At 37.8% G+C, this 13,326-nt stretch overlaps 1 protein-coding gene across 1 annotated transcript in view; it reads right to left on the bottom strand.

Moving 5' to 3' along the window:
• The window catches only part of AGPS (alkylglycerone phosphate synthase), a 50,193-nt gene that overhangs the window by 29,257 nt on the left and 7,610 nt on the right, over window positions 1-13,326 (bottom strand). Inside the window, exons 2-5 of the mRNA XM_041473454.1 lie at window positions 9,754-9,843; window positions 5,953-6,043; window positions 1,578-1,698; window positions 1,421-1,495 (exon numbers count right to left, since the gene is read on the bottom strand). Of these exons, the coding sequence (XP_041329388.1) occupies window positions 1,421-1,495; window positions 1,578-1,698; window positions 5,953-6,043; window positions 9,754-9,843 (377 nt within the window). The remainder of the gene's footprint in view (window positions 1-1,420; window positions 1,496-1,577; window positions 1,699-5,952; window positions 6,044-9,753; window positions 9,844-13,326) is intronic.

Genomic DNA, 13,326 nt, shown 5'->3' with positions numbered 1-13,326 from the left:
ATTGAGACCTCCTGTAAATTCTCAGGGCAAGATGGGCCACCAAACAGTTAACAATTCATCTAGGTATCTTGGAGAACAAATCACATGTAAAGCTTTTATTGAAAACAGGCTGTCCAATTTACTTTAAGTGAGAAATAAGTCTCTTCTGAGAGATGAACAGCACACTTCTTTCTTCCTGACTGACATTCAATTTCAGAAGAGGAGTTGCTGATGAAGTCTAGTTTTTCAGAATACTTTCTGTACCTGACCAAAGAGGGAGGTGGAAATGCTTGTGCACAGCCAAGTAAAAGGATCAAAAAAGAGATCAAATACATTGCATACATGAGTTTGTACAAACAGCAAAGAATGAGCAGGACTAAACAAACAGTTTCCAAGCTTTGGCTACTTTGCTCTTGTCATACAGAGATGTTGTAAATGAAGGTAGTCAATCATTTTGCTTCAGCTTTTGGAGCTACACAAAATAGAAGCTGTGGCAACTACTGTTCACAGTCACCAGTGCTGTCAAGCACCTGGTCTCAAGTAACGAATTTCATCTTATAGTGCCTCTTTTCATGCTTCCCATATGTGATTTTTTCATCTAAATAAAGGAGGCAAAACTGAGTAGGACTAAGTTTTTATAAGAAATTTTGGGGCTTTAATGAAGTGCAGCTATCAAAGTTATAAAAGGTAACAAAAGAGTTGGAATCATACAACTGAACAAAAATTGACATTTACTTAGATCAAATGACCTTTTTATTTACTACTGAAGAATGGCACATGGAGTAGTTCCTAGTGACCAGAGGGCACATGACTCAAGTGAAAAAAAAGCAAAAAAGCATTTGTATCCTTTTACTAGACAGAAATAAGCAGGCCTAGCCTATACTCAGATTGCACTGCTCTTTCTTCCAGTCACTGATCTTTTTGTAAAGTGTTCTGACAGGAGTTACTTTTTTTTTTTTTTTCACTAAAGTATAGCATATAAAAAACCAGAAATTCTTCAATATACAAACATATCACTACCCTTCTAGCATCATGTACGCCTTTAGAACCCAAAATTGAGACTGCCATTTTTGACAACTACTCTTGCTGAACATACACATTCACATTACACAGTGGTTACTTAAGTGTTGAATTCATCAGTCAACATAAACTTCAGCTATTATCTATCTCTATATCTATATAATATATATATCTATATATCTATCAGCTTATCTAATAATAAATTGACTTTCCCACAAAATGATAGGATTTCACAGACACAACCTGCAGTCCAGAGGCTAAACAAACATGACTACCATTCATGAGAAAATTCCTTCAGTTTCTGTAAAGATGAGTGAAGTCAGTGAACCAAGAGACAGTTTTCCCCCAACCAGAAAGCACAAGAGTTTAGTAAACAATGGCCTCCCAGCCCAGAAGGCAGAAGAAGACAATAAACACTTACCAGGCCATACAACTATATCAGGAATTCGCTTAAACATTCCTTCCCTGAGTACAAATATCTCGTGTAGGCAGTGACCTGGAACACAAACAATAAGTTACCAAGGCCAAACAAGAAAGTGTCGAAAGCAGCACAAGTTATACAAATGAAGTTCTCTTACCATGAGCTCTGAATACCCTATCTTCCGCATCCTGGGAATATGAGATTTTAGTGGCTCTAAGATCCTGAAGAAATTCTTCATTTACAATGGATGGAGGTACATCATTAACATTTAAGGATGCCTACAATACAAGAAAATACATTAAAGATAGGTTCATACTTACAGTATTTCTATACAACACAAATAAGAAAAACAGGCTAACACTGACTGATACCCAAACACATCTATTCCAGATCAGAAAGACTCCTTCACAGTTCTCCTTCACATCTTCAAACCACCAATCCAGCTTATTCTACTCTGCACACAAGAAGCTTTATTTCAGTAGCACATTCTTACCTTTCTTTCTCCTGATAAATATGAAGAAATACATGAGCTTATGAATGCATACTGAACAAATTCTCTTTTTAAGCCTTCCCAAGCTACCAGAATACATACTAAAGCCGCTGCAAATTCTTCTACTTAGGGTTCTGTTTTCACTAACCCACTTCCCCTTCTCCTGTCATGTCCTTAGAGTTAAATCCAAAATGGACCTAAAGCCTAATCAGAAGTCCAGTGCTCGGCAAAACTACATCATGACTAATGTAACATAACTGGCACACATTAAGCACACTTCATGTATAAGAAAGACCTCACCTATAAGAAAGATTCCATAAAACCCATGTTTGAGCCACATACATACAGGTGTCCCCATCTAAAATCCTGAAGAACACCTGAGAAAGGTGTTCTACTTTCCAAGAAGCTACACAGGACATTGTGACTTACCAACAGACCTTAAATCAAGATCAAGAAACCAGAGGGAAAACTTCTGCTTAAGATTTTCTAACAGCCCATTCTTCCAACATATATCTTGTCTAGTACTCTTACAGCTTTTCAAAGTGTAGACCCAACCACTTAACTCTCTTTTCTGAACTCCACTTCCAATTATTAGGCACATAAAAATAGTTTAAAAGTAGTTAATATGTCAACTTTTTAAACCCACTCAGAGAACAAGAATTCTTTACAAGATCCAGATTAAAAAAATATTTTCCAGACATGAAGTGCAAGACTCTTATGTGCTTTGAAGATTCCAAAAATACCATGCCTCTTTTCCTCCTTAAAAATGGAGCAAATATGGGTAATCTCCCTAAAGGAATGTGTCTTCTATTACAAATGGCCTCTAATTAAAGAGTTCTTTAATTAGATAAAAAACTTGTCTGATGACTAAAATGTAACTTCTTGACTTCAAGTCTTACTGCAAAAGAAAATATTGGTCAAGAGTCTTATTTCCTGTTAATAAAGTCCCTCAAGTCTGAGAGCAGAACTCAAAGTTTTTTTACCACTATATCTTTTATTTTAAGTACACTTTTAAAAGTCATGGATTGAACAAAAATTAGTTAAAAGAGTGGAATGCTTTCACACTTCTTCCATGTAAGCCTTGTTGGAAAATGAACTGACATCAACCCAAAGAGAAGAATGCACTTGCACTTCTGCCACAAAGCTCTCAGGAAAGATGTCAGAAAGAACTTATTTACAACCCTACCTCAAAAATTATTGTGCAGTAATGTCCCACCTAGTCAAAGAAATTTAAGACATCTCTTTGACAAGCCCTACTTATGCTTCTTGACATATGCAAACATAGAGTAACAAAATGGAAATCACTGTGGTTTCATCTTCTGAAGTTAGCCTTCTACAAAAAGTATACTCACAACAAAGTTTTCTTTCCTAGAACAGAGTTTTGCCTATTCTTTGCTCTACATAACCTTCAGAGCAGCTGATACTTTTTGCCAATATATGGCAAAAACAGCAGCAATCTATTCTGAATGGGTTGAGTATAAAAGTTGTGAGATATGATGAAGGAAGGATTTAAACTTATCAGGAAAGTTGTATCATTGTGATGGAATGTCCACCTTACAAAAACTATATAAGGTTATGGAGAAATTAAGAGTATTGACAGGAATAATTCAGAAAGAAATAGCTGCACGAGATTTTCATTAACAATAACTGACATCATTCACAGCTTCAAGTGGATAGCCAAAAGTTTGGGTTAGAATTTTCATGTGGAACATATAACATAATGAAAATGCAGTTTTAACAGTGATTTGACTTCTGGAAGAGCTTATGTGCCATCCTGACTTGCTTTAAGAATAATGCTGTAATTACTGAAATAAGGTGTCAGACAGCTAAAAAAACACCTTTTCCCTCCAATATATTCACCTTGTCATCTACAAACACAGAAGCTGAAATTAAGAGTTGATAGGTGAGAGGTACTCCACTACTGAGACACCTTGATTTTAGGAGCCAGTGACAGTAAACATGATGTAAATCTGGTCCTGAACTGCTGCTCTTACTATTCTGCTATTAATGCACATTCACACAGTGCTGTTTGCTAGCCCAAAGACCTCTGATAGCAACACAGGGAACATAAGAAACAAGTAGGTACCAAATTAAGATCTTCAAATAATTTGTTTCAAGAAAATCCCTTGCTAGCTGTGTTTACATTTTAGACTTCAAATTTTGTTTCTTCATGGATTTCCACAGACAGAATTATTTGACATGAAGTTGAACACTAAGTGCCTGAAGATCGTTGTTGTCGAGAGCATGAGCTACTTAACACCTATAACAATTCTCTGCAGACGGTTTTAAGCATCTTGATTTTTATAACTCTTCCACAAGTTTTTTAATATTTCACTTTTAATCTTCAAGATTAAAAAGTTAATATTTATCTATAAAAATGTTATGCACAGTGACAAACAAAAATATACCCTAATTTATTTTCATAGGACTGAAATATCTTAAAATTTGCACCCTGAAAAGCTAGTCAGGAAACCTATGCGAACTAGGTCTAAACTGTTAACTTCAACTTAAGTTAACTACTTAACTACGTTAAGTTTGGTCTGAAAAAATAAAGACATCAACAGATCTTGAAGATCACAGAAGCAGATACATTTACTGTTGTTAATTAAAACACAAAAGTCACATGCAACAGGGAACCCTCCAATCTTACATGACAGAGGCAGGAGGAGATGGCACAGAAAGACAAATGAACCAAGAGATCGCTTCCCTACTGCTGTTCCTATATCTGTGCTTCTTCATGCTTAGGTGATAGCACAAGTTGAAAATCCAGCATAGCATGACAACCTGAAATACACCTTGGAATTACGACAGCCACGAAAATGAGGGACCTGCAGCAGTATGTGATACTAGCTATGAGAAGTCCAGGTATATATTGGAGACTCCAAAGAGTCCTATCCCATATCAAGGTAGTCACCCTGCTTCACATTATAAGACTATTAAAACCAGAGGGGCACAACATAATAGAAAAGCACTCAACATCGCTGGCAGATATCCTGGGGAGCTGGTCTATAAGATGTACTATGGAATCAGGGTATTACTAAAAAATATGTACTTGTCCTTCAGTTCTGCTTTGCTCTATCCTTTCTCTGCATGTAAAAAGGGAACAACAGTTCTCAAGACCTCTGCTCACAGCAAGTTAAAGCGGCTGCAAATTAAGATCAACCCTGGTCAACAAAAACACATCCATATGAATTTTTCAAATATATTGGCAGGTGGAGATCCTGTAAACCACAGCAGATGAAAGAAAGTCTTGATGAATAGAAGACTGAAGAAACATTTAAGTTTTCAGGCTCTATGAGATTACCTGCTTCAAACTTGAACTCACTCAAGAGATGGGTACAACCATTACCCAAGCTGTGTTGTTACAGTCACAGTACAAGCACAGCCTGCTTCCAATACTGCTTTAGCAGCTATCTAGTCAGGAACCTGAAGCTTCAGAGGGATTCTAATTAGGGAGCCAGATCTCCTGACTCTGACTTAAGTTACTCTTTCTAAAAAGCAAAGTATGTATGACTTCCAAAACCTAGAACATTCCCAATGTGTTACTTTTCTGAAAACATTCAGTTCATTCTTCAGTATTCTGGTAGTCAGTTCTCAACACCCAGACATGTAAATAAAAATTACCGTCAAATAAGAACTTTGACATCTTTCAATACACCAAAAACACATCACAGTTTAACTTCCCTGTATTTTCTATCTCTGTTATCATGAATAACATCAATGTGGTATAAATAATTTCCTCTGGGCTAACACTTTCTACAGTCTTGAAATGCAAGCTACAGGCAGGACAAAAAACTCCCTGTGTTGGAAACTTTCACTTCAATAAATGTACTACCAGTTATCCTGAAACCACAAGTCATGCTAAGACATATAAGGTTTCACATAGTAGTTCTACACCAATTTTTTTTTCCAAAAACTTTTAACTATTAATACACTATATTTAAATCAATTATGTGTGACAGCTGAATCATCTTTAATCAAGTGTGGTCTTGATTATCACCAAGACTAATGTTCAAAGGAACTGGTTCAGCTATTTACTTACTCTAGAGGTAGTTTTGTGCTCCAGACTTGCTCCAAAGGTTTTTTCTATCCATTCCTTAAAAGTTGGTAATACCATACCACCTAATCTGTACCTGAAAAGTCAATATTACATAGGGTCATTTTAAATTAAAAAGAATGTATGTCAGATACACTTCTTTCAATTCTATGTATGAACAAACAGAAGTTTCAAATCAAACTCTTTACCTACAAGCCTGCAAGGCTTCTGCACATTCACTTTTCATGCAACTGTGTATTTCATTGTATTTAGCTGTTCTTTACTTCACACAGAATCAAATCATTTGTCAGCATGGTATCACTTTGCTTTGGGCATAAGACTTTTCAGTTATCCCACCCCACACTCTTGAGAAAGGTCTCTCCCTTGCAGTAGTGTAGAAAGCAGCACCCGAGCTTACATGCTGGTTACAGATAGAGGATGCACTGCAATGGAAACAGCAGTCTGAGACACACAAATCCATTTCAGTACACCTTACATGTTCAAGAAAACAGAAACAGTATTAGAGGTTGCCCCTTCATCATCAAAATGCATCAGAATCCATCAAGCACTGTAAAATTATTTCCAGCACAAACTGGCAGTTTAGCTACGTGACAAATGCACACTTACAGACAAGGGACAGAGGACCTGGTTTAGACCATGTGCATGACATGTGAAAACATAGAAGGCTGGGGACACTGAAAACAGCTGGAAACTACTGCTACTAATTGTATACATATACACACCTTCAGCATGTCTATGTGTTCAAAAGTATTCCCAGAAGAGAGAAGAAATAAGATCTTCCTTTGGTATTAAGAGCTTTTAGCAGCTGAGAATCCTTACCGTAGTCTTCACCTGGGTCATTGCATTAGACCTAACTGGGTCCTCCCTCTAAGATCATTCAGTCACTGTAAATCCAGTTATGACCCTGTCCTTCACAGCTGGTGCAACCAACTCTACAACTGAGTCACCTGTTACACAAAAAGATCAATTCTTTTTGTTTCCTCATCTCAATTACCCCGCCCCTCCCAGCTCTTCTATTGACAAGCCCCCTGCTCTAATCCTAGAACTAAAAGGCTACAACCTTAACTCAAGCCAGACTCTTCAGCATGGAAGAGAGTATTCAATCATTCCTCCTACAACAGGTGTTATTGTTTCACCAAACCCATACAAAAATTAAGTGAATTCTTTGAAGAGGAAAGTGCAATAAGCAATTGAAGTTTAGTGCATTTGCATCAAGAGTTTGCAATGAAGGCAGAGACCCAGGTCAGCTTGGTCTGTTTTCTACTCCACACCTACTTCTTAGCATTGCCAAACCACCATTATAGCTGGATTGCAGGGGTAACCTTAATCACTTACTCAAAGGACAACTAAAGTTATCAGAAACCCCAAAACTTTTAAGTCAAAACACAGACAGAAGTCACAGCATAGAAGTTAGTTTACTGCAATGCATGACTGCTCAGGAAGCAAGCTTTGTATGCACACACTGATGGTGCAAGAAGCCCCCCAAAAACCACCTGCCATAGACACACTCCAAAAAACAGCTTCAGTTGCTCAGACAAGCAAGTACCATGTACCCTGTGGAGATGGCAGAGTCTATAACAAAAGAGTTCATTTGACATGTGGTCTATAGGGTAAGTCAACACAACGTTCATAAAGGGGAATCCTGTTTCACTAATCCTTAGAGTTTTATCAGGGTGTAAAAACAGAAAATGAATAAAAGGGATACAATGAACAAGAAATCCCACACTCCTTTATATGTCCACAGGTGTTGATCCCAAAAGTTATTTAAGAAAATACGTCGCTACAGTACTGAAGAAAAGGGTCTTCTACAGGCTGAAGGATAAGCTAAGTTTAAGTCAAGAAGCAAAGGGCAGGATTTATTTATTTATCACACTGATAGGAACTCATGACCTTAAAAAAACCAAAAACTAAGCAGACAAAAAACCATGGAAGTTAAGGTAATTGCCACAGCTGAAAGAAAAGCATTACTGCATATTTGGCAGAATCCCACTGGTAGTCAGTATCATGGCATCTTCACTGACCACATACAACAGCAGCCCACAGTGCTATGCATCATCTGGGCAGGGGGAAGAAAGAAGAGAGTTCATCTCTTTCTGCTGCTCTGTAGAGCACTGCTGTATCCACACCTTCAGTGCTTCACACAGTTTCTGTCCCTGTGTCCAGAAAGATCTAGTGGAGCTGGAGAGAGTGCAGAGAACAACTGTACAGACCAAAGAGCCTTACAAGCAGAGACTGAAGACACCAGAAGCATGGAGAGAAAATGCAAGAGAGGATATAACTGAGTCTTATAAATCAATAACACAGTAGATAGGCTAAAGAACTATCATCCATCTAGTCGGGCAAAACAGTAAGGGATACTTGTTGCAAAACACAGGTACTTTACACAACCAGAACCTCAAACTTGCTGCCACTGGATGCTGCATACACAGGCAGCATGAGCAGACTGAGGTTATTAGACAAACTTATGGACAACAGACCTGTTAGTGGGTACTGAAAGGATGAGGCATCTACACCACCCGTGTAGATGCTCATTCCCCTGTTTTCACTTCAAACACTCTCCTTTTGCCACTGTGGCAAACCATTCGATAGAAATTAAACCGGTGTGGCCCAAAGTATTTCTAATGTTATGTCTCAGAGACAGTGTGACATTCTTGAATATGTACATATCAGCAGTGTGACTGATTTGTACATATTCTTTTTCTGAAAAAACCAGAAGTACTGACCTTTGTAGTTTTGTGGGGTTTTTTTGTTGTTGTTGTTATTTTTGGGGGGGTTTTTTTGTTTGTTTGTGGGTTTTTTTTTGTTTGTTTGTTTTTTGTTTAGTGTGCTTTGATTTTCTGTACAGCATCTCCCTAATATTGTACAATGAACTGGCCTATACAAGGTTTGGAATTTTAATTGGTGGCTGAAAATAAAAAAATTAACAACTGAAGTGCTCAAGATCCCAGTTAGGTTTTTGCAGCTTTGATGCAACTAATTCATGCAAGTTTACAGACTCAAAGATTAGGAAGGAATTTTTAGGAATGACAGAATTTTATCTCTCTTCTGCATTCTTTTAACTCTTATGGAAAGTGTATTTTTTAAACCAAGGAAGAGACTGCAAGGTTACTTTCCACTCAGGAAGCAAAACAACCCCAAACCACAAAGATGGCAACAGGTTTAAATTCCACTGGAACAAAATTGAGAGATCCCCAAGTAAACTTAATTTTAATGCTGTTCCTCAAGAAATATATTTCTCAGAAAAACAAGCTTGCTGCATGAAGGGTTAGAGTGTAATAAATCAGAAGGGGTGCCACTACACAACATACAACCAAAGAGCAGTTTTTATTTTTAAGTTCAGAGTATGAAGTAGCTCCATGCACAGTGGTTAAGAAAAAAACTTTTGTTCCCAAAACAAAGTAGAAATTTAATAAAGCAACTAGTTGATGCTCAAGAGATTCTCAAAACTGCACTGTCATGCTGCATGTTATCTAAAGCTTTAGAACATGGTGCAGATTCTCAGTGTGATTTCATTAACCCACTGATTATATCAAGTTACAGAGAAGACTCACATTAATTTGTCTTTATAGCATTTAAAATAAACATTTCAATAAGTCCCACAGTCTGTTTTACTGTGTCAGACTCCTGAGTATAGACTTCCATAAACCTGTTAAATGCAGAATAACCTATTTATGAAATGAAGCAACTTCTTTGCCTTCTTTGAATTAACTGCACTGTGTAGCTTTTAAACTCCTTTCAAATAAACCACTAAATAAGATACTTCATTTACATAAATTTTCAGCTTACCTTTTTCCCGTGAATTCTGCTTGACCCTTCTTATTGAAGATGAATTTGGAGTCATTATATCCCCATCCATTCCACTTCAAAAGTTCTTGCCTTAAAGGGAAAAAATATGAGTGGTAATATTAGCATCCCGCAGATCCAAAATGCTTTTCTGTTATATGGTTTTGGAAATAAGTCTTACCAGACAGCAATTCAAGAAATCAAGTACCTATCGAAAGTATATAGCTTAGAGCCAAAAGAAATTCTGAAACCAAACCATTACTCCTTCAGATTGCATCCCATGACTTGAAAGACCAGATGCTCTATAAAAAGAACCACCAGCTTAAGTCATTGCACACTGTATTGAATCATAGAATCATTAAGGTTGGGAAAGACCTTTAAGATCATTATGTCCAACTTTTCACCAACCACCATGCCAACTAAACCACAGCACTAACTGCCTCATCCAGTCATTTCCTGAACACTTGCAGGGATGGTGACTCCACCACCTCCCTGGGCAGCCTGTTTCAATGTCTGACAGCCCTTTCAGTGAAGAAATTCTCCCTGATGTCCAACCTGAACCTCTCCAGGCACACCTTGAGGCCATTTCCTCCCATCCTGTGTCTCCTGTTACCTGGGAGAAGAGATCAACTCCACCTGGCTACAGCCTCCCAACAGGGCATTGTAAAGAGTGACAAGGTCACCCCTGAGCCTCCTCCTCTCCAAGCCAAACACCCCCAGCTCCCTCAGCCACTCCTTATCAGATCTGTGCTCCAGAGCCTTCACCTGCTCCACTGCCCTTCTCTAGACACACTCCAGCCCCTCAATGTCTTTCTTGTTCTGAGGGGTGCAGGATTCGAGGTGTGACCTCACCAGTGCTGGGAACAGGGGGATGATCGCAGCCCTAGCTCTGCTGGCCACACCAGTGCTGATCCAGGCCAGGATGCCTTTGGCCGTCTTGACCACCTGGGCACGCACTGGCTCACTCCAGCTGGCTGTTGACCAGCACCTGAAGGTCCTTTTCTGCTGGGCCACATACCAGCCACTCTGCCCCCAGCAGTACATGGGGTTGTTTGGACTGAAGGGATTTGTCTGTTTTTCTTCTGTGTAGAGAGAGAGGAGTAGAACACTGGTGACACAGTGATATTTTCCAGTTGGGAAGGGTAAGGTGTGAAAGATGGTTGGTTTTCACTCTACACATAAACATCAACATACAAATAGGTAACATCTAAATATTTTCAGAATAAAAAAGACATTTAATATTTAAATTTATTTTCCTGACAGAGAATAATTATTTCAGTTGCTTGTCATCACTACTGCAATCCCATAGCATTCTTAACATTCAGTTGATGAGGAAGTTTGAGACACATTTGGACTGAAAGTCATAAAGAACAAAACCTCAAGAAGTGAAAGAATAACAAATACAACCAGAATGTGATAGCATAAAACTATAAATATATAAAAAACAAACTATCAACTGACAAACTACAAGCAGAAAACCAAAAAATTTTAAGCACAACCATATCAGAGAATCTCTTAACTATGATAGTCATCAGAACTATATCAGTGTAAGTGTATTTAAGACTTAAGAAATACTACTAGTAATTACACAATAATCAAGCTTTGCTTTAAAAGCTTGTCATTTATTTACATTACAAATGAAATTACTAACCTAGAAACCGAATTTTAGTTAAAAGAAATGTATCTCAAAGAATTCTGTCAAAAGATCATTTACCTCCCTGCCCTATATACAGTAAATGTAGCTCTCACTGTGACTGCCTAAGAGTAAGATGATCAGGAGTGACCATTTCAAAAAGACTTTGTAATTCAGAGAAAAAACTGCCTCAATCACTTTCAGCTCTACCATTACATGCAAGATAACCATGTGATGATTGATTACCAAAGGTTTTCATTATAAATGTATTATTAACAAAGGCTGCTGACATACTATCAGTGCAATTCAATAGACTTGGCTCAAACAAAATCTATTTTCTTCAAACTGCCTGTATGCAAGATTTTAATTAATCAAATGGAAAAAAAGCCATGGTCATGTATTTCATTACAATTGTTTGATTCAGACATTTCAACCAGCCTTTGACAAATCTGGCACTTAAAGCAAACTTTAGCAGTTACTGAGTACTGAAATGACTCAATACAGTTTTGTGAAATAGCCAGTCTATACTGTTCTTCCATACTGAAGAATCAATTCTAAAATTTCAGCCAAAATTAAACTGAACAGAGCTCAGAATAGAGAAGCCTCTTCCACTGCCTGCTCCTTCTGATCTTTACACATGCAGGGTTCACACAAGAAAGGACATGGATCCACTCATGTTCCATAGGATGGGAATGCCTTGTGCTGTTGTGACAGATTATCAAAAAGGGTTCTCAAAGCATGTTATGCAGACTTGCCCATTTTTACCCTTATTTCCATGTGTGTATATTTTAAATGCTGCATATATTTATATGAAGGTCCACAAAGAATCTAAGTCATACACAGTGGAGCTGCTCCCAGCTGAGAAGAAGGTGACACAGAATTGGCCAGCTCAAGAGATTTTTTTTAAACTAAATGTTCCATTCAAATCCCAGTCAGTACAGTCCTCCTCTCCCTCTGCTGACTAAATGCAGTATTTCTATATACCCAACCTCTGTAGTTTGTTGAATCCTGTTAAGTCAGAACAGGCTTGATATTACTAAGCAAAACTGAGGAAGGCTCAAACTTCCCCTCTGATTTAGAGAGGGAAGTCCTCTTGCAAGGCAATGCCAAAATAAATATGCCAACAATGATGCATTAAACAGGCTAGAGAAACTACCTGCAAATCAGGAGACAATCAGAGAAAGACACAAAAGGCCAGGCCCTAAAGAAACTGGTGACATGAGATAAACTGATAACGGCCAGGTTTGAAACTATCATTAGTCCTGATATCAGTACAGACAGATACTTCCCACAAAATCATGGGGAGGTATTATTAATTAAGGACACAAAGACTCAGATATGAGGTTTTTCTGCTACACTAACCACATTCCCATCTGCTTGCCTATTCTAAAGGACTAATTTCCTAGGTTGGTGTTAAACCACCTGGCACTTGTATCAGGCTCTAAAATACAGAACAGAGTTTAAGAGTTTTAACTTCTAAGAGTTTATTTTATGGTTGAACTATTCCTGAGTAAAATTAAGTACACAAAGCTTTACTCTGTCAGACAACGTAGCTCCCATCAACTGGTGTTAAGGTTAATAAAAATTAAAATCTAAAATAACAGTTTGCATGTTTGTAGAAGAATAGTTGACCCAAACATCTTGGCTACCTTGTAACACAAAGGCAGGGGATTTCACACCACCCCACACAATGGGCAGTACTATACCTTGTGGCAGGTAAACACCAGAACAAGAAACTTAAGCATCCAATTTTTATATTCAAAACTATACTGAACAAGTCTGAGGTTTCTATTTGGAGACAGGAGGGTTGTTTTTGGAATGAGTATGCTACACATGCAGGTTGTATGCATAGCAATATATAATTTACCCACCCTTCTGGTTTTCTTCTCAGACTCCTTTCCAAGAATATATATATATATATATATAGCCAAGACTCTCACCAA

Source organism: Pyrgilauda ruficollis, unplaced genomic scaffold, assembly GCF_017590135.1.
Source record: "Pyrgilauda ruficollis isolate IOZ18807 unplaced genomic scaffold, ASM1759013v1 scaffold3, whole genome shotgun sequence".
NCBI classification, from domain to species: Eukaryota; Metazoa; Chordata; class Aves; order Passeriformes; family Passeridae; genus Pyrgilauda; species Pyrgilauda ruficollis.
This window is presented reverse-complemented; position numbering and strand designations above follow the sequence as displayed.